Raw genomic sequence first — 27,543 nt, forward strand, 5'->3', positions numbered from 1 at the left:
GTACTTTTACTTAAACCATCATAACAATCATATGAAAAATCACCAATATGTAGAAACAATTTAATTTCTCCTAATCACTAAATCACTAAAGTGGTACCTACTTCAATTCTTTGTAAAATATACCATGGCTGTTATTATAATCATTACAATTAATTGTCACAATCATGAAAAAAACATTTTCAAAAATACCTATTCATTCTCTAAAATACTATTGAAATGGTGAGGAATTAAGTACAAGTCAATTCCAAGTTTTGACCAAAAAATACCAACAAGGTATTTAAAAAAACCCTATGGCTCTCAAATTCACAGGTACCTACTGACCATTATGTAGTTCTCCTGTGACAGTGCCTTCTCCTTGTGGACTGCCATCCTGATCTCTCCATTTCCAATCAATTCCTCGTATTACCCGGGCTCCTGGAACCATATACTTCAAAACTTGGGAGCGTACCAGACGTCGTTGCCTTCTTAAATTAGCCTCAGCTTCCTTAGCTGCTTTTCCTATAAAATGACAATTCCAACACTGTCACAAACAACTCACATTTGAAAATAGTTAATTTTCAATCAACATTAGAAAAAATTGTTAATATCAATTTATTTACCTAGCTGATCTTCACATACTCCATTCACAGTGCCATAAAGTTCAAATCCCGATAAGGAGAGGTAGTGTGTTTGGCCACTAGCATTCTTTCCCATTTGTTTGATTCTCACATGCCTCCAGCCTTGTTTCTCATCCTTTGGTGGATCAAGAGGCCATGTTGCTGTTGATCTTTTTAAGAGATGAGAAAAAAATATTTTAAAAAATTAACGTTACTATTTATTGATAATTAAGTTAAGGGGCTTGCCTACTCAATATATTGAATTTTAGACTTTGTCAAGAACTTAAATATTTGACAACTATCCCAGGAAAACAATAACAAAACGTCAACTGAGAAAAAAATGTAAGCCCTCCCAAAATTATAAATTTGATACACAAAATGCAAATATGTGATATTTGCTATGAATGCATTTAAACTAACTTTGAAGCACTACTCCGAACAGTACCTGACATATAAGTGCTTAAGGTAGGAGATGTGGTTCAGTAGATTGAGAGTCAGGCCTAGAGAAGGGAGGTCCTAGGTTCAAATCTATCCTCATACACTTCCTAGCTCTGTGAACCTGGGCGCAAGTCACTTAACCACAAATGAAAGTTAAGGGTCTAAAGGGGTAAATTAAAAAATGCTTGTGAATGATTTGAGTGCTCTATGTTTTTTACACCCATTTTTCTAATATCATAAGTTCAGAGGACATGCTTAAAAAATTTCAAATTCTAAATGTAATTCTTATTATTTTATAATATATATTTCTCTAAAATTAGCAGACAAGTAATTCTAAAATATCACATTACAAAGAAACAAAATTTCCCAATTTGTAAAGATACTCTTTAACTAACCCTGGTTCATTCAGACTACAATCATCAACATGTGTATACAAAGTAGTCCAGTTCTGTCCATCTTTGGATACTTGGAAAACCCAGTTTCTAAGTGCAGATCTTCCATAACCACGAGCATGGCGTAATGTATATGCTGATGGGATGACCCACAGACCAAGATCTATGGCAAACCAAGCATTCTTATCATCATTGCTATGACAATTAAGCGCTGAACTATCCCGACTTAGGATGTCTTCTAAGCGGCCATAAGGCAGATTTCTTCCCTCTGATGATGTTACTACCACCAATCCATAGGCTGCAGGATTTACCCACTCATATGCAGTTCTAAAAAACAAAATGAAAATATTAGGAAAATATTTGTGCTAATTATATTGATTCATTTTATTTTTTATGAGGAAGGGGGAAAGGGAAAACTATGAATTAAAAATGTAGCAATATTCACAATTAAGTAGTTTTTAATCTTACTAATTTCAATACGTAACATCATTCTTTGGATATGATCGACTGCTAAATGCATTCAAACATATTAAAAACTATTAAAACCTGGGTGATTCCAACACACACTATGACTTCACTTATTTTCTCCTGCTGACAGATAAATCTTGATACCATAGAAGGTTACTAATGAAGGGTATACCTTGAAATGCCATCTCATTTAATCCGTCAGTCTACAAAACTGACGTCAGTCTACAAAACTGACCTCAGTTTTCATACTGAGCATATTCACATCCTTATAAGTAAGGCCATATGAGAAATGACACATAAATTTGAGGAAAAAGTGAGCCAAAACAGAGAGAAGTATCACAAATGGGGCCTTTATATCCACCACCCAGCCCCCAAACCCAGAAAAAAAAAGAAAAAGAAAAAAAGAGGGTTTTAACTAGTAATGACCTACATGCTGTCTAAAGAGACTAGAAAAATTTAATTTATCTTTATGGTTATGGTTACAAAAAAATGAGTGTGGTCAACAATAAAAAGTATGGCACTTGACTTAGCAGAGCAAAGGGAAGTCCAAAAGATTCTTTTTAGACAATCAGTTTTTCCTTATGTTCTAAAGACACAAGATTCCATGATAAATGAGTAGAACTGACTTTTTCAACAATGTCCTAATATCAACAAGGTGTTAAAAAGAAAAGTATCCCATCTATCTAAAGAAATAAAGGAGTTAATTTAGTGAAAATATATTAAGTAATGTGCAATAAATAAACCCTGGGGATAGATCTATTTAATCTCTAAAATATTACTGAAATGGAGGAGAAAACATTCAAGTCAATTTGAAGTTTTGACCAAAAATACCAAAGTGGTATTTTTTTAAATGCTAAAGCTATATTTCCAACACATCGCAGCGGCAAGAGTTAGAAAGAGAAATTCCATTTAAAATCACCCTAGACAACATAAAATACTTAGGAATCTATCTGCCAAGACAAACATAGGAATTATACAAACACAACTACAAAATCTTTTCCACACAATTAAAACTAGATCTAAACAATTGGAAAAACATTGAGTGTTCACCGGTAGGACGAGCTAACATAATAAAAATGACCATCCTACCCAAATTAATTTACTTATTTAGTGCTATACCTATCAAACTACCAAAAAACTTTTTTAAAGAATTAGAAAAAACTATAACAAAGTTCATTTGGAAGAACAAAAGACTGAGAATATTAAGGGAAATAATGAAAAAAATATGAAGGAAGGGGGCCTAGCAGTACCAGCTCTTAAACTATACTATAAAGCAGTAGTCATCAAAACAATATGGTTCTAGCTAAGAAACAGAAGGAAGGATCAGTGGAATAGACTTGGGGTAAATGACCTCAGCAAGACAGTGTATGATAAACCCAAAGATCCCAACTTTGGGGACAAAAACCCACTATTTGACAAAAACTGCTGGGAAAATTGGAAAACAATATGGGAGAGATTAGGTTTAGATCAACATCTCACACCAAGTACCAAGATAAACTGAGAATGGGTGAATGACTTGAATGTAAAGAAGGAAACTATAAGCAAATTAGGTGAGCACAGAATAATATACCTGTAAGATCTCTGCGAGAGGAAAGATTTTAAAACCAAGCAAGAGCTAGAAAAAATTACAAAATGTAAAATAAATAATTTTGACTACATTAAACCAAAAAGTTTTTGTACAGACAAATCCAATGCTACTAAAATTAGAAGGGAAGCAACAAACTGGGGAAAAAAATCTTTATAACAAAAAACTCAGACAAAGGTCTAATTACTAAAATATACAAGGAGCTAAATCAATTGTACAAAAAAAATCAACACGGAGACCAATACACTGTGGTAAAATAGAATTTCTGTACTAGTAGCAATGCATGACCCAGGACAATTCTGAGGGATTTATGGAAAAGAACACTACCCACATTGAGAGGAAGAACTACAGGAGTGGAAACAGAAGAAAAACAACTGCTTGAACACAAGGGTTGAGGCGGACATGATTGGGGATGTAGACTCAAAACTACCACACCAATGCAACTATCAACAATTTGGAAATAGGTCTTGATCAATGACACATGTTAAAACAGTAGAAATACGCATCAGCCATGGGGGGAAAGGGGAGCGGTGAAGGGGAAAGTAAGAGCATGAATGATGTAACCATATTAACTTTTCTAAAAAATAAATATTAATAAATGTTTTAAAAAAAGAAATCCTTTTTGCATACTCTTTAAGAAGATGATCATCCAACTCGTGCTGGAAGATACCGATTAATAGATACCTCACTGCTTTGAGAAAAACCAATAATAATAATAATAATAATAATAATAATAATAATAATAATAATAATAAAGCCATCCCTCAATCGATAAATGGGCAAGGGACATGAATAGGCAATTTTCAGATAAAGAAAATGAAACTGTCAATAAGCACATGAGAAAGTGTTCTAAATCTCTAATAATTAGATAAATGCAAATCAAAACCACTATGAGGTATTACCTCACACTTAGCAGATTGGCTAAAATGACAACAGGGGAGAGTAATGAATGCTGGAGGGGATGTGGCAGAATAGGGGCATTAATGCATTGCTGGTGGAGTTGTGAATTGATCCAACCATTCTGGATGGCAATTTGGAACTGTGCCCAAAGGGCTTTAAAAGACTATCTGCCTGTCGAACCAGCCATAGCAATGCTTGGTTTATACCCCAAAGAGATAATAAGAAAAAAGACTTATACAAAAATATTTATAGCCGCACTCTTCATGGTGGCAAAAAATTGGAAAATGAAGAGAATGTCCTTCGATTGGGAAATGGCTGAAAAAATTGTGGTATCTGTTGGTGATGGAATACTATTGTGCTCAAAGGAATAATGAAATGGAGGAATTCCTTGTGAACTGGAATGACCTCCAGGAACTGATGCAGAGTGAAAGGAGCAGATCCAGGAGAACATTGTACACATAGACTGATACACTGTGGTACAATCTAACATAACGAACTTCTCTACTAGCAGCAATGCAAGAATCCAGAGCAAGGCTGAGGGACTTATGAGAAAGAAAAATAGCCACATTCAGAGGAAGAACTGTGGGAGGAGAAACACAGAAGAAAAACAACTGCTTGAACACATGGGCTGATAGGGATATTATTGGGGATGTAGACACTAAACAATAACTCTAGTCCAACTATCAATAATATGGAATTAGCTCTTAATCAATGATACATGTAAAACCCAGTGGAATTGTGTGTCGGCTAAGGGGGGTTAGGGAGGCGTGGGGGAGAGGGAAAGAACATGAAACATGTAACTATGGGAAAATATTCAAATAAAAATAAATAAAATCCTAAAGCTCTCAAATTCAGGTAATGAAAATACAAAAACAAGATAGTCCCAGCTTTGCAGACAGATCAGAGAGTGGTGAGACTGGAGTCAGAGAGAATTTTTGGTAAAGATATAGTATGATGGTATAATGGTATTGACACCATTTATTATTTTTTCCATTCTCCTGGATGATTCTTCAAATGTGACTTAAATTGGCCAAATTATCCTATTCTCCCATCCATTTTAGATTGTTTTATGTCAAGTCAGGTCCAGGAGTTCTTCCCAACTTTAAACTAATGCAGTTATAAGTTACATAATACACCTTGAATAGGAGTGATAGGGTCTAGATATAGTGGATCAATTATTATTGACAATGAGAATAGAAAGCCTATGATGGCAAGGAGAGATACTGCAAGTATATAATGGACTAGGCCCATAAATGAGTCAGATGGAGAGCTCTTACTGGATTCCATTTGGAAAAGGCACTTATTTAATAAACTACAAAAGTAATAGTAGATACTAAATATTTATTTTCTCAAAGAATACTGTTTATAAAGGGCATGAATATGTACAAAATAAAAACAGAATAAATCTGTTTTTTATAATATTTATAATGATAAATAAATATCTAATCCATATAACTAAGAGCAAAATAAAACAATCTTCCAACAGTAACCTTTTATATATATATATATATATATATATCATAATATATATGACATTATGACTGGCTATCAGGAGAACATCAAGGCAGATGTGAGGTGCTGAGAATGTGAACCAGGTGATCTCTTTATATTCTCTTGCTGACCTCATCCAGTTAAACTCTACCTAGATGTTTAACTATCACCTCTATGGGGATGACTCCCAAGGCTATATATCCAGTCCCAGAACTAAATGCCATTTGGATATTTCAAATTGTATGTCTCAGGCATATCTTAAATTTATATTGAAAACAGAACTATCGATCTTTCTCAACAAACATTTCCCCTTCCAAACTTCCTTATTTCTGTAACGGTACCATCTTTTTCTCAGCCTCTTGGCATTATCCTTGACTTTGAAATCTATTTAATCCCATATAACTAATCAGTTGTCAAATATTGCCACATCTACCCTCACAACTTCTTTAAAAAATCCAAGCCATTGTCTCTGCCCACAAAGCTCTTGCCTAGATCAGGGGTTAGCAACGCTGCAAGCAAAGAGAGGTTTTTACATTTTTTTAATACAATAAAATTATATTTTAAAAAAGAACAGAATTTTATTTGAAAATATAAAAAAAAAACTTGTTAAAAAATGTTAGCCTTACAAAAGTAGGCAGCCATGGCTTAGATTTCAAAAGCCTGATTAATTGACTTTCCTGAGTCAAGTATCTCTCCACTCCTATCTATCCTACCCATTGCTGCCCAAGTAATTTTCCTAAAGCACAGCTCTGATGATTTGATTTTCCAACTCAAAAGGTTTCATATATAAATAATACACATCTCAATTTAGCTTGAAAAGCCCTGCGCAATATTTGCACCATCCTATCTTTCAAATCCCCCTGGACATTTACTTCTCCAGCATTCTACAATCCAGAAAAACTCTTCCTCAAATATGAGACTCTTATTATTTCCTGTCTTCATGCCTTTGCACTGGCCATTCTACATGACTAAAATACCTCTCCTTAACTCAATATATAAAATATACCTAAAACATAAGCATGATCATGCCAATTTACTGTCAAAAGAATATTATCCTAAGATAAAATATAGGGAATACTAGCCAAGATGACTGATTGAATGAAGGCAGGGAACACAGAACCCACCATATTCCAGCAAAATCTTAAAAATAACATTGCAAAATACACAGGTTAACAAAGTCACTTAATAGACGAAAAATAAAATGATCTGAATGAGTGTATATGACACACAGCTCTCAGTGAAAATGTAGGTTCTCAGAATCCTCTTCCTTTTATAACAGCTCAAGCATCATATTCATTATGCTTTTCTTAATACCTCCCCCAATTGCTAGTACCTTTCCTGCCAAATGATCTTGTATTTATACTACTTTATATATGTGTATGTTTTCATCTTATATTTGTACTGTATATATTCACATATATACTTATCTATTGCAATAGAAAAAAAAATCAAAAAAATCCTGGCAAGTAAAAATTATTTCCTCCTTTGTACCTAGATTTTTAGCACTCAGCACAGTGCCTGTTAAGACAGAAATTTACTAAATACTTGTTGAATAATGGATAAGAGGCAAACACTGAATATTTTTAGTTTGTTGCCAATGACCACTCATAAGCAAGATAGTATACTAAAGAAAAAGAATGCCTATATGATCATAAAAGCAAATACACTCATCAGAAAAGGAAAGAAAATGTGGATAGGTTGTGTCTTAAACTAAGATATTAAAATAACAAAAAACAGTACCAGTTTTCCCTAGGACACTAGGGAAGAACTGGGAGAAAACATGGGAAAGAACTGCAATGGAGTAAAAGGCAATGAGTGGTGGTGATAAGTATTGGTAGAGTGGCTATGTAGAATTAAGAAATCATGGAGCTTTCAAAGTAAGATTATTACAATTAGTATATATCAAAAGAAAATTTACTTACTTAGCATTTGTCCCAATCCAATAAATGATTCCATTTTCATCAAAATCATGCTGATGCCGAAATACAAAATTTTGCCCTTCTCTTAGTTTCCGAACAAAAACAAAAGATGACCTATCAAAATCGTACCACTGCTTTGCTACCTGAAAACAAAGAGCAGAGAGAGACCATATCAAGCTAAATGATTCCATTATCTTTAAAAGGACTAAAAAAGGAATAATGCTCACCATTTTCAAGAGATACTGCTCTAAAGATTCAACTGTTGCTAGGGGTTCCATTTTCAACATTCTTCCAGTTCGATCTATTAATGATGTTTCCCCAGATGCACGTTCCAAACGAAATCGTAATCTTCTTGTCAAAATCTTGTTTGAAAAAACCACAGGAAATAGTTCATAAAATGCCTTACTTGTCTAGAATTGTGAAATATAACTATATGATCACTTTAATAGAAATAGTTTTTGAAAAACTTGTCAGCAGCAATCATTCTCATTAATTCTCAGATCTGAATGAAAAATTAGCAAATATTATTAAGAAAAGCATAGTTCACATAAACTAATAATTGCTCTGAATTTCACTTAATTCCAACAGAATGATAATATGTTGATAAATTTAAATTCACAATGGAAATATTGCAAACTGTGATTGTTTCTTATTATTCCAAATGTTTTTACAATTAACAGTTATGTGTTATTTTCCATACAGTTCTCAAACAGAAACATAAAAATAGATGCTTAATAACTGAATACAGATGTGGCTTCTGTGAAAGGGAATTCTTGGTTCTCTGTAAGTTCACACCTTACTTGATGCTAGGTGAGAACAAGCCAGAAACTTAAGAGTTCACACATTCAGAAAGGTGTAGTTCCAAAGGTGAGAACTCAGACAATTTGGAAACTGGGCAGGGACAGGAAACCACCATAAAAGCCCTGAAAATCCCTGAGGAGGGAGGATGGTGAAAGTTTTTGGTGAAGGAGGATAGTAGAGAGTGAACTCCAGGAAGAGAGTCACTCCAAGAAGGAAGTGGGCTTCAAGAAGAAAGTTGGCTCAAAGCAGAAAGTCAGCCTCAGGAGAGACCTTCAGCTCCAGTCATTGTCTTGGGTGAGTAGATAGCTGGTTTTCCCTTCCTATCTTCGGGAGATAGATTAATTCTGATTGAAGGTAACAAGTCCTGGCTGAGCCAAGCGCTAGAACAATATTTAGTTAGATAGGCTAATATCTTTTCTACTCTTTTGTATTTCTCTACTTTATAAATAAAAGATTTATAATTTTCACATATTTAGCCAAACCATTTAACACTTACACTTCCAAACTTTTTTTCAATGAGCTAACACTGTGTATACTCAGCATTTACAAGTCATTTCATATTTCTACATTAAAGTCCATGTGTGCTATGTAACTAATTATGTGTTTCTGTATATTTTTATTTGACTCCATTGTTAAGGCTCTATGTTTCTTGAAAGAAAATGCTGTCTTACTTCTGGATCTATGTTTAGCACCAAGTGTAGTAGTGATATATGCAGTTAATTCTACAAATTATATTGGTGTTGATAGGGCAATGAATTTCTTTGTCCCAGAAACTTTCTTCAATGCAACTTTTTCATTTTCTTTGCCAGAGATCTGGACTAGAAAGTCCAAGTACTGTGTCATGCCACTATTCTAGATTACTGTTCTTACATAAAGTCTGGCCAAAAGAATGAGAAGGAATTGAGAAACAGAGCCTTAACGAAACTCTAATAAAAGCCTTACTCTCAATTCCTAACCCTAAGTCTATGTGGAATGGTCTACAAGGAAATCATGTTCCTATGGTTCAATATAACAAGGTAAAGGTACAAATTCTTCCAGGTCTAGATGCCAAACTCTCCTTCAGTAAAAATATGATGGTCCCTGGGGCAGCTGGGTAGCTCAGTGGAGTGAGAGTCAGGCCTAGAGACAGGAGGTCCTAGGTTCAAACCCAGCCTCAGCCACTTCCCAGCTGTGTGACCCTGGGCAAGTCACTTGACCCCCATTGCCCACCCTTACCAATCTTCCACCTATGAGACAATACACCGAAGTAAAAGGGTTTAAAAAAAAAAATGATGGTCCCTAAGGATAAAATATAATTATATATCTAAGTCATGTATCTGGGGTTAGACATTAATGGATCTGTAGTAATTATTCATTTCGTCTCTGACAAAATCCTTCCCTAATCCCCTCCTTTGCTAAAAAATTCAGCCCAATCATCATATGAAATTCTTTAAGATTTGGATAAGTATATTTGCAATATTCCCCTGATCTAAAAGTTTAGTAAACCTGTCAAAAAAGGAAATAGGGTTAGTGTGGCATAATTTTTTTTTGGTTTATTTTTAAATAAAAACCCTTTCCTTCTGTCCCTGAATTAATACTAAGTTTTGGTCCAAGGAAGAAGAGTGGTAAGGGCTAGGTAATTGGGGTTCCTCAGCTAGGAAATCTCTGAGGCCAGACTTGAATTCTGGACCTCCCATCTTTAGGCTTGGCTTTCAATCTACTGAACCACTTAACTGCCCCTGACATAACTTTATTCTTCATTAAACCATGGAGGCTTTTAAAACATTTTGCTTCTTTATAAGATTTTTAACCATCTCCTTAATGATCCAAGATATTTTATTAAGAACCTCTACACACTATATTCAGTGCTGATGATACAAAGATAATTAAAAAGTTTCTACCCTCAAAGAACTTACATGGGGAGGTTGTTTAACCTAGAGAACACTACAGGACTAAATAATAGCTGTCCTCAAGCATGTGAAATATGTTTTTGTAATAATACAAGTATAACCCAGATCAAAGTGCTTGCCATCTCCAGGAAGGGATAGGGAAGTGAGGGAGGGAGACAATTTGGATCAAAGAACTCCCGAAAACTCATGTGGAAATTTGTTATTATATAAAAATATCTTTAATAATAGAAGTTTTAGTTTTATTAAAATAGTAACTAATAAAATAATAAATTTTAATAATTTATATTATACTATGCAATATAATATAATAAACATAAATATTATAAACATCAAAATAAACAATAAATTCAATAAAATTAAATTAAAATAATAAAATATCTTTACCAAGTAATTCTGGTTTGCATGAGACACTAAAAGAAAAATGACCTTTAAAAACAATGGATGGATCCTCTATGGAAGGTATAAGAAAGGCCATGGACAAATTACAAAGTATGAGATTAAACATTCAGTTTAGTAAATACAACAGAAGAAAAAAAAGGCATATAACTTAAGTGAGTCTGAATAAAAAGGGGTAGTACAAACTCATAAGCAGAGTAATGAGTTACTGTGAAGAAAATGCTAATAATTTCTGGAAAATCAAGAACAAGAAAAAGGAAAACAAGTGACAAATTGTTCTTATTTCAAAAAAAAGGGTAAACGTATAGAAATTGGAATGATAGCCTACAAAATCAGAGAGAAAATTATTAAATAGCTTCTAGGTACTTGGGAATAGGAATGAGTTCCCTAAGACTAGCCTAACTACTAAATACTAAACTAATTTTCTTTTTTAATATCATAAACTAATATTTCTTAGCAGGAAAATATCAAAGACTGTAACTTAGATTTTAGAAAATGATTTAAACTTTGACATAATAGTTTCATAAGATAGTAAAATAAAGCTAACTGAATAGCCACACTTCAAAAGCAATGGTTAATTGATTGGTGCCAGCTTCCAGTACAATACCAAAGGATTCAGAGTGACTCTGTCCAAATTGATATTTTTATAAATTATTTATATGAAGAATTTCAATAAAGCCTATAAAATCTACAAATGACACAAAGTTGAGAGGGATATCTAAAACTACAGAAGGCAGAATCAATAATTAGAATTATTTTCAATATTAAAAGGCTGGATAAAAATCAGTGAAGTCACAAAGAAAATGTAAAATAATAAGGTTCATATACATTTGCCTGTGGCATGTGTATACGTTTTAAGCATCACACTTTCTCACAGAAAAAATTAAAAGCTTAGACAAAGGTACTTTATGACTTTAAAATATTAAAATAGAGAGACTATACCCTAAAAAGTATGTAAAGTGACCTTACTTCTCATGTTAAAAAAAAAAAAAAACACCAGGTATTATATTACTTCAAAAGTAAATTTCTTAAAAGTATCATGATATCATGAAGATTGCTTGGTGGGGGGTGGGGGGAATTCCAAGACCCTAACCTAGCTCTTTGTATCTTTTGGGGGTAGTGAAAAACCATTTCCTTGTGTATTTATTGAGGACCCAAAGGTTACAAGTACCAATACAGTAATTTACAAAGAAGATCTGACCTGAAATAATTTAGTCTTTAAAATTTGCCAAAATCACCATCAAATAGAAGAAAAACTTTTCAACATTAGGATAGGAAGCTTAGCTATAAATATTTACTACTTTTACTAGCTCATGTGCTCTATGATTACCTGGAGATTATATGTAGATCCTGGGGTATCATATAAATGGAGAGGTAGACGTTCAATAGATTCTAGCACTGCTATTAACTTTCGGATTAATGCAACTGCTGGGCGACTATGACAATAAAAATAATTGTTAAAAGAGAGTAAGAATTTTAAAATATTGTTTGAATAAATGATTAAAAAGCACAATTATGTTAAAAGACTTGTCTAAAAGCTAATATCCAATTGGATAAAGCAATAAAAACTGAACCGAATGAGCTAATTTATTAAGATTAGAACACAAATGTTTTATTTATCTACTAAACAAAAGATCTGATAGTCATGTATCTTTTTCCATGTGGTATTTCTGGCAAATTTCTGTGGAAAAAGAGACATTTATGCATAATTCAATTTTATTTCTCATAGTCTTAAATAAACTTTAGCAATTTGAAGATTTCTGTTGCCACAGTAGAAGTAACATGCAATTTAAAACTGGTTTTTAATTTTTTCAAATAGTAGATGAAGAAAATACATATACTTTCTTTAATTCAATTCAACAATTATTAAGCACCTGCTACTAGGAACATTTGGTTCAAAGGAATATTTCAAACTTTGTAAAGAAAATTTTGCACATATGTATCACAAGGCTGCAATATCACTCTAGATAACCTTTTTCTTACATAAGGAAATTGAAATTAACAGAGATTAAGTAGTCAACTCCTGGTCATATGGCCAGGAAGTACATCTCAGAAACAGAACTCCCCAAATCTAAGCCAAAGGTTCTTTCTACTTTACCAAGCAACTTCTTTTTTCATATAAACTCACACAAGGTACCTAAATCAAGTTTTATTCAATCATTCATTGATTGCATATATATAGCACTATTAAGGAGCTACATTATTTTGTGTGAGCAATTAAAGAAATAAAGGTAGTTTTTACCTTTCATCATCTTCATTTTCACTGAAGGCTGTCTTGAAAACATTGATCCTCTCTACTAGCTGACTACAGTCTTGCTTTATCTCTAAATCCACACTCTAAAAGAAAAATAATCTTATTATATAATAAACTATAAACAGTATTCCTTTCTCATTGGGATAGTGATCATATTTGTATTTGCATAAAATATATTAACTAAACAAATTATGATATTTAAGATGAAATTTCAATATATTTAACCACCAATATTTTTCTATTATGTAAAAGTCTTTTACGAAACTGCTTAAAAGATAGTTCTAACTAAACTACATTCCTAAATGATCACCACATAAGAAACTAAGAGTTGATTCAGTTCTAGAGAAATGCAAAAACCAACAGGCCAAAAATCATTTTTGTCAGATACAAAAAATAATCATGAATTTCTCTTATGGAAAGACACAAGCTGATTTTGAGGGGACTGGGTAAATAAAATCCATCAACGCTATGCTCGAAATTTACTAAGTGCTCTAGGGATTTTGTTTACCCTTGTTTTACATGAACCAATAAATTAGATCGAACTCCTGACTAAAAGATGACTTTTCAAATGTTATTCCAATTATTAGGAACTAAAAAGAAATAGCTAAATATGTTAATTAAAACTAAACAAAAACAGAGAAGCTAGTAAAATTTGTTAATGAATTATTTTATTTTACTCAACTTTTTTAGGGCAGATATTACATAGTTCACTTAATACTTCTAATACTTTAGCTTTTGAAGAGGTCCAGGCAAAATAATGCTTTTTAGAGAATGAGAATTTAAATATGATACTAAGTGATTCCACTTACTATAGCCTACTTTTTCCACTTCCATTCAAGAAGAGTCTTCTCTATCAACTATTCTTCATTTTGCTCTCCCACATTATATCTGAGAAGCATTTCATTTGGTTTGGTTTGAATTAAATTTGTACTCAAGCATAATAAGGCTTTCATTTCTTTCTCTTAAAATTCACCTTATTAATGAAAAGAAATAAAGGACTTACATTATTCAAAACTGTAAGAAGTGCTTGCACCAAACCACTACTACACATTTCATATGGTGAAATAGTATTTTCATCCTTCAAGAGTACAATTAAGTTTTCCAAAGCTGTCTTCATTAAATCTCTCCAAGTATTTTCACTCTCAATGCACTAGAGAAAACACAGGAGAAAAAGGAATAAAAAACCAAAGGTCTAAGTTCCTAATTTACTTTAAATATTATCAGCTCTGTTAATAAATTAATTTCTGTACTGTAAACAAATTGCTTATATACTTCTCTGAATACAAAAATAAAGGGAAAAAATTCCACCCCAGCTTCTTAAGTTGGTTGATTTGAAAAAAAAAATCTAAATATTTTTGTAAAAACCTGGAAACTGTAGAAATTGTGCTCAAAACACTCCTAAAATGGTGGTGTTAAAAAATGGATCAAATTACTACTAGTCTTCTACACCAACAAGATCAAAGAAGAAGAAAAAAGAATTATGCACAAAAAATAATTATAGCAACACTTTTTGTAATATCAAAGAACTGGTAACCAAAAGGACTTATCAACAGGGAATATAGAAAGAATGTAAAAAATATTATTATACCATAAGAAATTATAGAATCAAAGAAAAACCTGACAGAACTTATAAGAATTGATACAAAGGGAAACAAATAGATGAAGAACAATGTATAGAATGACTAAAACAATTTAAAACTTAAAACTTCAGAACTCTCATCAATGAAAAATCCATAAGACTAATGACAAATCATGCTTCCTAATTCTTGTTGCAAGAGAGTTGATGATAGAGACACAAAATAAAACAATTTTAGACATTGCTAATTTAAGGATTTTTTTTTTTGCTTAAATACTTTATTATTATGATGGAGAGATTTTAATGGGGGGCTGGGGAGGCATTGTGGGTGAGAGAGTGATAATAGATATCAAAAGAAAAGTGTAAATGAATTACTCTTAAGTAATAATAATAAAATGAAGAGAACAAAAGCACAGCCAGAAGAGAACTTAAGACAAGCAGAACACTATTAACATGTTAAATATGCTAATATTTTAGGAGAAAAATCACAAAATGTATGTAATGGAAGACTCAGTTTCATGCACAGTACTCTTTTCTGTTTTTTATCTGAAGACATATTTACTTTTGTTGATGTCTGTGAAGTTCATGAGAAAAAAAGTCATTTTTGTTAAACTTAGTTATGAACTCACTTGTCTATTTGTATGAAGTTCCCAGGATGATTCTAATTGAGTTGCTATATTTCTAAGTGTTACCACAACTCCCCGAGGCATGCTTTCAACAGCTTTAAAGTGATCATCATACAAATCTCTGGCCATAGTTCGTACCTACCAAAAACAAAACAAAACAAAACACTGTTATACCACATTTAACAAATTTATCTGATCTTTTCTTTATTCTTCATAAGTTATCAGAGCCTTTTTAACAGTTACTCGAGCATATCAAATTCCTAACGTAATTAAAATGGATATCAGCAAACTAACAGCACGGTACTAAGCAAAATCACTGTTGTAGTTAATATTTTTAGAAATGAAATAGAAACTTGGTGACTTAGTGAAAAAAATTGTGATACATTAATGTAATGTAATACTACTAGTAAATACAGAGATTAGAGAAAAAAACAGGAAGACATGAAATGATGCAAAATAAAATGAGTATAACCATGAAAGCAGCAAATGCAATAACTACAACAATGAAGAGAACAAGTCCACTACCAACAAAAACTGAATGAAAGAAAGTGCAATATTAAGAAATTATAATGACCAAGCTTGGACTGAAAGAACAGATATGAATGTATCTCCCGCCTAATACAGGGACAGAAGGACAAGGATATAATATATTGCACAGAATGGCAGACTTAGATGGGTGTTTTTCAGTTTTGATTAGTTTTTTCTCTTTTGTATTGTTTCTTATAAATGGCTTTCAGAAAAAGGAAAGAAATGAGGCGACATAAACAAAAGTATCAATAAAAATGAAAAGAATTTTAAGTTTCTATGATTTTGTTTCTCAGAGGACTCATTTTAAATTTATATCTTATTAATCTATGCAATTTCTATACATATTGAAGTTTAGGTGATTTCTTCTAATTCAAACAAAAAAGATTATTTGAAGAAAGGGGGGGGGGAAGTTAGCTTAAGGTACAATATATTTTTTAAGAATCATTCAGTAATAATTTTGAAACAATCTTGATACATATCAACAAAAGGCTGTAAAAGATACAATAAAACACATCCAAAAAAAGGATAATATGAATATGAAACAAAGAGGCAGTTGAGACAGGAGGTCCTGAGTTGAAATCTGGTCTCAGACACTTCCTAGCTATGTGACTCTAAGCTCAAGTCACTTAATTCTAAATGCCTAGCCCTTATACCTTAAAACCAATATTTAGCATCAATTCTAAGACAGAAGGTAAGAGAGATTATTTTTTTAATGTTAAAATGTTTTATTTTAAAAGTTCCTTTTGGAATATGGACAACAACAATAGATATTATTCTTATAAAAAGATTTGTTACATCTTAAAGCAGAATATTAGCCATTTTACTTTAAGAGCTATTATGATGATGTAAAATGAAGAGAGAAAATAATTTTACAAATAAAGTTGATTTCTTGCTTGATTTCTATTATATAGAAATTATACCGCATGCCCATTAAAGTCACTTATTATCACCAGTACCAAAACTTAGAAGACCAAACTGCAATAAAAATTTTTTAAATTTTAAAACTGTTTTCTTATTGTGGCTTTTTATTGCCAGTATCAGAGATAAAATGAAGATATAATATTTTGTACTAGAGACATGGATATTTAAAACTAAGTCTCAATATTAACCTGGATGAAAATTAAATGACATTTTTAAACAGAAAAAGGATAAAAATAGCAAGAATTATGTTATACAATTTATTATATTATAAAATCTGAATTGTTCAAACTTTCATAACTTGCAGTTTAAAACTTTAATAGGAGTAATGTTAATAACAGAGGGATACAAAAAGTTCCTTAAAAATACCTTTTGCTTTGTTTTCTCTAATTTAGATTTTAATTTTCTTCCTCTTTTGCCAGTCCAGCCAGTGACAAATTCTGACCCTACCAAAAAATATAGAATATTAACATATAGAATATGCAATGTATTACATGAATTCTCACCTGTTAAAATGTAAATGCATATATACTTACCCAAAGAGGTTTCAGCTGTAAATGAATGCTTAGTTCCTCTATTAGATTCAAAAACAAAACCAGGCAGATCTTCTTTCAAAATTGTAGCCTGTTGACCATCTGAATTATGTATAGCAATTTCTCCTTCTTTTAAACATGTTAGTGACCAATTGCCTACAGTAAGTTTAGTGGGTCCTGGAACTGAAAGTATGGGTTGACTTGATGTAGAAGGTTTTACTTGGCTTCGGGCTCTCTGTAATTTCTCCAAGAATTCACTTCTGCTTTCTAAAAAGGAAAAAAAATTATCATTTTTAATACTTCCTTCCTTTTAAAATTTCATCTTTCTTCAAAAGGTATTTCCATAATAACAGTACAATTCCTCTTTCATGTTAACATTTTGTTGCCCAAAGTGTCAGAAAAAGAACATCAGTGTAAGGAAATCGGATAAAATAAGTTTTAAAAGAAACTCTCAGATAAAATGATGTAAAGAGACTGTTATGAAGACCAGTTAGAGAATTAATGCATTGGGACACCTTGTTAGAAGGAAGAGCAATGACTATGGTAATGAGAACTACCAGGCAAATGTGCATAAAACTATTATGATTTTTTAATAGTTTGTTGAAAAGGAGGGGAGGAAGGAAGGAAGGAATCAACTGTTTATGGACTATGGAAAGATTTATGAGAGCCTTACTGGAATCTTACATTACTTTTTTATTTTAAATCCTTACCTTCCGTCTTGGAGTCAATATTGTGTATTGGCTCCAAGGCAGTATAGTAGTTAAGGGCTAGGCAATATGTGTGTGTGGGGGGAAGGGGGGGAATGGTGGTGTTAAGTGACTTGCCCAGGGTCACACAGCTAGGAAGTGTCTGAGGCCAGATTTAAACCTAAGACCTCCCATCCATCTCTAGGCCTGGCTCTCAATCCACTGAGCCACCCAAGCTGCCCCCTTATGTGATAGGTCAATGTATATGAGGAATCAGAAGGCATAGAAGAAGCTACGGGAAAAGTCAACAAAAGCAAAGAAACTGAGAAGGGTAAAGAAGCTGAAAACAGAAGTCATAGACAAATGTCCCTTAAAGGGAACAGAATATTCCCCCACTGTCAGGCTAAGTAAGCTGAGAGGGCTACTTTAAATTGATCAGGTTCTGAAGATGCTGAAACCTCACTACAAAAGACCTGAATCCTACTGTGAAAAGCTGACTACTTAGGCTCAGCACTCTCTAATGACATCTTTGGGGAGTTGGGGGGGGGGGGTTGGAGGGGGGCAGTGATAGTAGCTGTGGTTGCCCTCTGCTATATTCACTGGTACTAGAAGAAGAAATAGAAAGGGAAAGACTGAATTTTTATCAGCTGTGTTGTGAAAAGCTCATCTTTGCTAAGAACAGGGCCAGAGTAAAATTCTCAGTTATACAAAGAGCTGAGGGTAGGTAAGAGGAGATAAGAGTCAAGATGTCCAAGTAACAGGAAGAAGGCACAGCCAAGTTCCCCTAAAACAATGACGGCAAACCTATGGCACATGTGCCAAAGATGACACTCAAGAGTGCCGTGGGGGCATGTGCACCCACCCCACCCCCTCATTTCATTACTAGGGACAGAATCTTCATTGGTCTTTTAAAAAGGGGAAAGTAGAAACCATGATCTCATACAAAGCAATAGCAAAAATAAATTTAAAGAGATAAACAGGGAAACTATATTTTGTTTTAAAAGTATCAGACAATGAATATATATGCACCAAATTTAATAACATTTGAATTTCTTTTTCTTTTTCTAAAAACCCTAACTTTCTGTCTTAGAATCAATACTGTGTATTGGTTCTAATGCAGGAGAATGTTAAGGGTTAGGCAATGGGGGGCGGGGGTGTTAAGTGACTTGCCCAGGGTCACACAGCTGGGAAGTGTCTGAGGCCAAATTTGAACCTAGGACCTCCCATCTCTAAGCCTGGCTCTCAACCTACTGAATCCCTGACATCTGAATTCTTAAAAGAAAAAGTTAATTGAATTACAAGGAGAAATAGGCAGTTAAAAACTCTCAGACCTAGTCAAATTTATCAAAAAATGAACAAAAAAATAATAATAAAGGGCATGAATAGAATTTTAGAAAACTTAAATATGGCAGAATGCTGGAGAAAATAAATAGGAAAATAAAATATGCCCACTTCCCAACTGTTTATGGCACCTTCACAAGAAATAATGATCTGCATAAAACTTCAAAAACAAATGCAGAAAAGTAGAAATATTAAACCCATCTTTTATGGATCATAATACAACAAAAATGTTATTCAAAAGGACTTTTGAAGCAAAGGCTAAAAATTAACTAGAAACCAAATAATTTAAAGAATACTGTATTAAAGAACAAATCATAAAAATAATTGATTTCATTAAAGGTAATGACAACAATGAGATAACATACCAAAATTTGGGGATCACAATCAAAGATCTATTTAGGAGAAATTTTATCTTGCCAAATATTTTTATCAATATAAAAGAGAAAAGAATGGATCAATAAATGGGCACATGACTAAAACCAGAAAAACAACAAAGTTACTCTCTTCTCTCCTTCCTGCTGGCAATTAAACATCAAAATAGAAATCCTGAAAATCAAAGGTTAAATTAACAAAACTGAAAGGGAGAAAAACCATATAAATTAATAAATCCAGAAGTTAATTTCTGACAAAACTAATAACATAATAAATCATTAGCTAAATTGATTTTTTTAAAAGAAAGCCAATTACCAGTTCCAAAAATGAAAACTAATAAAGAAGAAATGAAATAAATTATTAGGTACTCTGCTCAATTATATGCCAATAAAACTGACACGGGTATTCAAAAAAATGAAAAAAAGTGTAGAAGACTAAGATAATCCTATCTTAGAAAAACAAATAGATCAAGCCATAAATGAAACCTTTAAAAAAAAATCTTTCAAGCAGAGATGGATATATGAGAATTGTATCAAATATTTAAAGAACAATAAATTCCAATAATCAATAAACTGTCACACAAAATAATGAAAAGGTCTTGCAAAATTCTTTCTATGACGCGGATGTGTTCTTAATATCTCAAAGAGGGAGAATCAAAACAAAGAAAACCATAGACCAATATCTCTAGTGAATGCTGATGCAAAATGAAATGTTAGCAAGGAAACTCCAGCAATCACAAAAGTATACACTATTACTAGCATGGATAAATATCAGAATGAAAGGTTGATTCACTGTTAGGAAAACTATAAACATAACTGATCATATTAGTAGCAAGAATAAAAATCTGTGATTTATACCTACAGATAAAGAACAAGGTTTTAATAAGATACAACATTCCTATTTTAAAAAACAACAGGAGCAACTAACATAGGAATAAATGGAGTTTCCCTTAATATGACAAGTAATATCTATCTGGACCCAAATCCCTATCTATAACAAAGATAAACTAGAGAGAGGCCTTTCCAATAAAATCATGGGCAAAGCTAAGGGCATTATCCCCATTGCCACTTGATATACTGTTAGAAAGGTGAGCTATAGTAAAAAGACAAGAAAAGCAAATTGAGTGAATAAGGCCAAGTGGAGTGGAAACAAGATTATTACTCTTTGCAAAAGATATGATAGTTTAAACAAAGAACTCTAAAAAACCAACTAAAATACTAACTGAAACAATAACTTTAGCAAAGTTACAAGATATAAAAAAATGATCCCATCCAAATCACCAACATTTTTTAAAATTCTTTATATCATCATAGATAAACAGACTTGTACAAAAATATTTATAGCTGTGCTTTTTGTAGTGGCAAAAAACTGGAAAACGAGGGTATGCCCTTCAATTGGGGAATGGCTGAACAAATTATGGTATATGCTGGTGATGGAATACTATTGTGCTCAAAGGAATAAACTAGAGGAATTCCATGTGAACTGGAAAGACCTCTAGGAACTGATGTAGAGCGAAAGAAGCAGAGCCAAAAGAACATTGTACACAGAGACCAATACACTGTGGTAAAATAGAATGTAATGGACTTCTGTACTAGCAGCAATGCAATGACCCAGGACAATTCTGAGGGATTTATGGAAAAGAACGCTACTCACATACAGAGGAAGAACTACAGGAGTGGAAACAGAAGAAAAACAACTGCTTGAAAACATGGGTTGAGGTGGACATGATTGGGGATGTAGACTCAAAACTACCATACCAATGTACGACTATCAACAATTTGGAAATAGGTCTTGGATCAATGACACATGTTAAAACTAGTGGAAATACGCATCAGCCATAGGCGAGGCGGGGGGGTGATCTTGGGGGGTGAAGGCGAAAGTAAGAGCATGAATTATGTAACCATGTTAGCTTTTCTAAAAAAAAAAATTTAATAAATGTTTAAAAAAATAAATTCTTTATATCAACAAAATCCAACAGGAAGGGAGAAAATCCCTTTCAAAAGTACTACATATTACAGGTAATTGGAAAAACAAAATATCTTTACACAAACAAATAAATAAAATTGTACAGACAACATAAATTATTTGGGAGTTTCCCCTGCCAAGAAATGTACAGGGATTATTTGAACACAACTACAAATAACTCTTTACACAAATAAAGACAGATCTTAATATTAGAGAAACATTAATTGCTCAAGGGTAGAAATCAAAACTAACTTAAAATGGTAACACTACTAAATCTATTTACTTAGCACCACACCAAACTACCAAAGGTTACTTTCTAAAACTAGAAAAAAAAACATTGACAAAAATTCATCTGGAAGAATGTAACATCAAGAATATCAAGTGAATCAATGAAAAAAGAGGGAAGAAAAGGAGCCTGGCAGTACCAAATATCAAACTATAAATAAGTCAGTAATCACTCAAATTAATTTGGTACTACAGTAAGAAACAGAGAGGCAGATCAGTGGAACAGAGATATAACACAATATACTGAAGCAAAGAAATATAGAAGTCTAGTGTTGGATAAACCTAAAGAACTCAGCTACTAGGCAAGAACTCACTATTCCACAAAAATTAATGAGAAAAGCATAAAGAAGTCTGGAAGAAACTAGGTAATGCCAAATGTATACATACCCTATACAAAGGTAAGTTCCAAATAGGTACATACACAAAATGTGATTCTGTGAATATCATAAAAAAAGAGGAGAATCAAAGAAATTACCTGTCTTATGTATGAAGAGGGGAAGAGTTTATGACCAAACAAGAGACTGAGAAGATCATAGGATAGAAAAAGTATAATTGTGATTACAAAAAAAAATTTAAGTTCTTTTTATTTAAAAATTTTTTCAGATAGAATTAGGAGAAGCAGGTACACTGGGAAAAAATCTTTGTGATGAGTTTCTGTGATAAATATTTGTGTGTAGATGTAGATGTAGAACTGATTTGCATTTATAATAAGGGTCATTCACCAGTTAATTGTCAAAAGATATGTACTGGCAGTTTTGATCCAGGACAATTCTGAGGGACTTATGAGAAAGAATGCTATTCACATGGAGGGAAAGAACTGTGGGAGTAGAAATCCAGAAGAAAACATGTGATTTATCACTTGGCTTATATGGGTATGTGATTTGTGGTTTTGGTTTTTTTTGTTTTGTTTTTTGTTTTTTTGTTTTTTGTTTTTTAAATTTTAAACCCTTGTCTTCTGTGTATTGACTTATAGGTGAAAGATTGGTAAGGGTAGGCAATGGGGGTCAAGTGACTTGCCCAGGGTCACACAGCTGGGAAGTGTCTGAGGCCGGATTTGAACCTAGGACCTCCTGTCTCTAGGCCTGGCTCTGTGGTTTTGGTTTTAAAGGAGTGCTTTTTTACAAAAATAATACGGAAATAGGTTTGAGGGATCATACATACATATATATGTATGTATGTATGTATGTATAATCCAGTGGAATTACTTATCAATTGGGGGGGAGCAAATAAGTGAAGGGAGAAAACATGAATCATGTAACCACGGGAAAAAAAATTTAAAAAAAAATTTTTTTTTAAGATCTAGGACAGGGGTCAGCAACATATGGCTCTTGAGCCATATCTGGCTCTTTTGAGGGCCAGATATGGCTCTTTCTGCAGGAGCCATAAAGTCAATTTTTTTTTCAGGCACTGTTACAGGAGCACACACTGTAAGCACTGCCAGAAGAACTGCGGCACAGTAACTAACAGTTTACACATGACATCATGTGTCACGTGATACGTACCTTTCGGTACCGCGACTATCTTCTAAGATAGAAGGCTCCCTCATTGATATTGCCATGCGAGATGAATCCAAGTTCAGCTTGGTAGGTGTGCTGTATGTTCCTCCTTCTGCCCTCCTTTTACTCTTTCCACACCTGTTACTGACATTTTGGGGTTCTGTATAGTGATAGATCACTTTTGTCTACATTCTCTACCCCTCTGCCTCTGATTTACATGGCTTTATCTCATGCACATATACATTTACAATCCTGTCTCACTTTTTTTTACCTATTCTGCTGCTATATTTATTTTTCAGTAAGGACATTGCCTTGTTTGTTACCCCTCTGCCTCTGATTTACATGGTTTTATCTCAGTGTATTTATACATTTACAATCCATCCCTGTAACTGTCTCACTTGTTTTACCTATTCTGCTGCTATATTGATTTTTCAGTGAGGACACTGCCTTGTTTGTTACCTCTATTCATGGGGTCTGCACTCCCTATTTGTGGTATTGTTATTGTTTTTAACTTTTCTACCGGCTCTTAAAGGGGAACTATAGTCAGATTACATCTTTACATATGCTTCATTAGTGAGAAGCATTTCTCCCCAGTAGTTGTTTCATTTCATACAGAATGATTGAGAAGGCAGCAATGATAAACACCTATACCAGAAAATGTGTGTGATGTGTCCTGGCCAGTTTTCCATGAAAAGGTACCCTCCTCCCCCACTACTTACTAATGCCTGCACACAAGTCATGTTATTTTCTGTAATCTCCTACTTAATTTATGTGGTCAAATGGCTTAACCAGCAGGCCGGCAGCTTTTTCTTCTCCTGTTGCCCGATTTGAGAGAGGGAGAGGAAAAAAGTATTCTTCCCTGCATTTTTCTCTTTATTTCAGCAATTTTCTTACTGTAAAGGAGTTTTATATGTATGTGTGCAGTTATATCAGTACTATAGTGCCCCATTAAGTCTTGTTTTTTGAATAGCTTGAATTGAATGTTTTTCTTTCTTTTTGTTTTCACAGCTGGAGAAGGGGACAGGCCCTTGCTGGTATTTAACTTCAAATTTTCTAATTAAACTGAACTGCACTTTCCTTCCCTTTAATAAAGTAGTCAGCTAACTAATTGCAGAAACCCTTTATTGAAGAAGATGGCTAAAAGAAGAAGAGGAGTATTAAAGGATGACGAGTATCATACTTTTCAGCAGAAATGGACAGAGGAATTCGCCTTTGTGGAGAGAGCAGGTTCTGCAGTGTGTCTAATATGCAATGAACAAATTTCATCGATGAAACGGTCAAATATAAAGCGACACTTTGACCTATGCCATACTACATTTGCATCGAAATATCCTGCGGGGGACAGCAGGAAGAAAGCATGTGAAGAGCTACTGTGCAGAGTGCAAGCTAATCAGCAGCAACTCCGTGTTTAGACCCAACAAGGTGACTAGAATTCAGCTAGCTTTGCTGCTACTTTAGCAATTGTGAGAAACGGAAAGCCATTCACAGATGGGGAGTATGCCAAAACATTCATGTTTGATGTTGCCACTGAACTTTTTGATGACTTTTCAGATAAAGACAAGATAATCAAATGAATAAAAGGCATGCCTCTGTTGGTAAAAACTTCACAATCCTACGATAATGATGGCAAATCAAATTGAGGAAACACAACTGAAGGACATAAATGCAGCACTATTCTTTTCTCTCACTGTGGATAAGTCAACAGACATAAGCCATTTATCCCAATTCAGCGTGATTGCAAGGTATGTTGTCGGTGACACACTATGTGAGAAGTCTTGCTGTTTTGCCTCTGAAAGGGACAACAAGAGGGAAGGATTTATTCAAGTCTTTCACTGAGCTCACTAATGGAAAAAAATCTACTGATGGATAAACTTATTTCAGTGTGTACTAGTGGTGCTCTGTGCATGGTGGGGAAAAACAGAGGATTCGTAGCGCTTCTTCTTGAACACGAAAAGAGACCCATCCTAAGTTTTCACTACATCCTATATTAGGAGGTGCTTTGTGCTCAGATGTGTGAGCAGCTTGGTGAGGTGATGTCGCTGGTCATTCAGGCAGTCAATTTTATTGTTACCCGAGCTTTAAATGATTGCCAGTTTAAAACACTGCTGGAAGAAGATGGGAATAATTATCCTGGTCTGCTTCTGCACAGCAATGTGCATTGGTTGTCAAGAGGGAAGGTGCTCAACCGTTTCGCAGCTTGTCTGAGCAAAATCCAGACTTTTCTTGAAATGAAAAATGTCAAGCATCCTGAGTTAGCCAACACTGAGTAGCTCCTTAAGTTTTACTATCTTGTAGACATAACTCAACATCTGAACCAGCTCAGTGTGAAAATGCAAGGCATTGGAAATACAGTCTTATCCCTTCAACAAGCAGTGTTTGCATTTGAAAATAAGCTAGAACTCTTCATCACTGACATTGAAATAGGTCATTTACTACACTTTGAAAACCTGGGAGAGTTTAAAGGTGCATGCGCAAAAGTGACCCTACTCAATATCTTGATCTTCAGCAGCTAGCGGGCTTCACATCTAATCTCCTGCAGTCATTCAAAATGAGATTTGGAGAATTTCGTGAGCTCACTCGTCTTTTTAAGTTCATAAGCCACCCACACGAGTGTGCAGTGGGCAGTGCTGACCTGTTACATCCCTGGTGTCTCCATCAGAGATTTTGAGCTTCAAGCTGCTGATCTGAAGGCCTCAGACATGTGGGTGAATAAGTTCAAGTAACTGAATGAAGATTTGGAAAGGCTTGCACGACAGCAAGCAGAGTTGGTGAGCAATCACAAGTGGGGAGAAATGAAAAATCTTCAACCCGCAGATCAGATGATTGTCAAAACTTGGAACGCCCTTTCTGTCACATACCACACACTACAGCGTGTGAGTATTGCTGTACTGACAATGTCTGGCTCTACGTATGCATGTGAGCAGTCTTTCTCACATCTAAAGAACATTAAGACCAACCTAAGATCATATTTAACAGATGGAAGTCTCAATGCCTGCATGAAGCTTAACCTCACCACATATCAACCAGACTACAAATCCATCAGCAAAACCATGCAGCACCAGAAGTCACATTAATGGTAAGAAGTACTTTAATCATCATTGGTTAGCACATAATAACGTTATTAAAAATAGTTCAGACTTACTGTACTTGTTCTTACATCTTAAGTGTTGTTCTTTGTAGTATAGAGAGCTTGAAAAACTATATGACCCCTCTCTCTACTACATCTTACATAAAATGCACATATTTACTTGTATTCAGTGTTAAACAAATCGTATGGCTCTCACGAAATTACATTTTAAAAAATGTGGCGTTTATGGCTCTCATGGCCAAAAAGGTTGCAGACCCCTGATCTAGGATGTTAAGTCCTGATATCTTGAGTCAGGAGCTGCCTCAGACATGTGGGTTTTCCTACTCATCTGCCTCCTTGTTATGTAAATATTCTATGCACCCACTCCCTACCCCAACTCCACAAATACTGTGTTCTTTGGTTGCTGAGTGTGACCAAAGTTTATGTGTGGACTATTATATCTTGATTATTTCTGCTCTTATCTTTTATTAAGTGTTCTGTCTATTCCTTCTCTCTGTCTTCTATTGATTATTTTAATTATTCCTGCTCACCACTAAGATCCTGAGAGAGAATTTGAGTGACAGGGGCTGTGCCTGTGGCTGGACTCCTGCCAGAGGAATGGGGGGTGGAGAGGATACCGTTCACAGCTATGATGGAGACAAGCTGGAGTTGAGTGAGCCAGACTAGAGGGATGAGGGGACAATAGATGCCATACAAGCTGCCAGGGACATAGTGCACAGACAGTGCCATACTGTAATAACCGGGGTACATAAAAAATAAGGCAGACAACATAGATGAATAAAACTACCATGGTACTCACAAAGTTCTAGTTAGCAAGGAGCTGAAGTACCATCAGGGCTTAGTCACAACATATGTAAAACCCTCACAATGAGTTAAAAAAGAATCAGTGTAGGGGCAGCTGGGTAGCTCAGTGGATTGAGAGTCAGGCCTAGAGACGGGAGGTCCTAGGTTCAAATCTGGCCTCAGACACTTCCCAGCTGTGTGACCCTGGGCAAGTCAC

General features: G+C 34.0%; 1 protein-coding gene across 1 annotated transcript in view; it reads right to left on the bottom strand.

Moving 5' to 3' along the window:
* The window catches only part of HECTD1 (HECT domain E3 ubiquitin protein ligase 1), a 119,735-nt gene that overhangs the window by 37,780 nt on the left and 54,412 nt on the right, over positions 1-27,543 (bottom strand). Inside the window, exons 14-24 of the mRNA XM_044665058.1 lie at positions 17,314-17,577; positions 17,147-17,223; positions 15,335-15,469; positions 14,133-14,279; positions 13,118-13,212; positions 12,206-12,311; positions 8,017-8,151; positions 7,793-7,932; positions 1,430-1,753; positions 600-766; positions 322-498 (exon numbers count right to left, since the gene is read on the bottom strand). Of these exons, the coding sequence (XP_044520993.1) occupies positions 322-498; positions 600-766; positions 1,430-1,753; positions 7,793-7,932; positions 8,017-8,151; positions 12,206-12,311; positions 13,118-13,212; positions 14,133-14,279; positions 15,335-15,469; positions 17,147-17,223; positions 17,314-17,577 (1,767 nt within the window). The remainder of the gene's footprint in view (positions 1-321; positions 499-599; positions 767-1,429; positions 1,754-7,792; positions 7,933-8,016; positions 8,152-12,205; positions 12,312-13,117; positions 13,213-14,132; positions 14,280-15,334; positions 15,470-17,146; positions 17,224-17,313; positions 17,578-27,543) is intronic.

Source organism: Gracilinanus agilis, chromosome 2, assembly GCF_016433145.1.
Source record: "Gracilinanus agilis isolate LMUSP501 chromosome 2, AgileGrace, whole genome shotgun sequence".
NCBI classification, from domain to species: Eukaryota; Metazoa; Chordata; class Mammalia; order Didelphimorphia; family Didelphidae; genus Gracilinanus; species Gracilinanus agilis.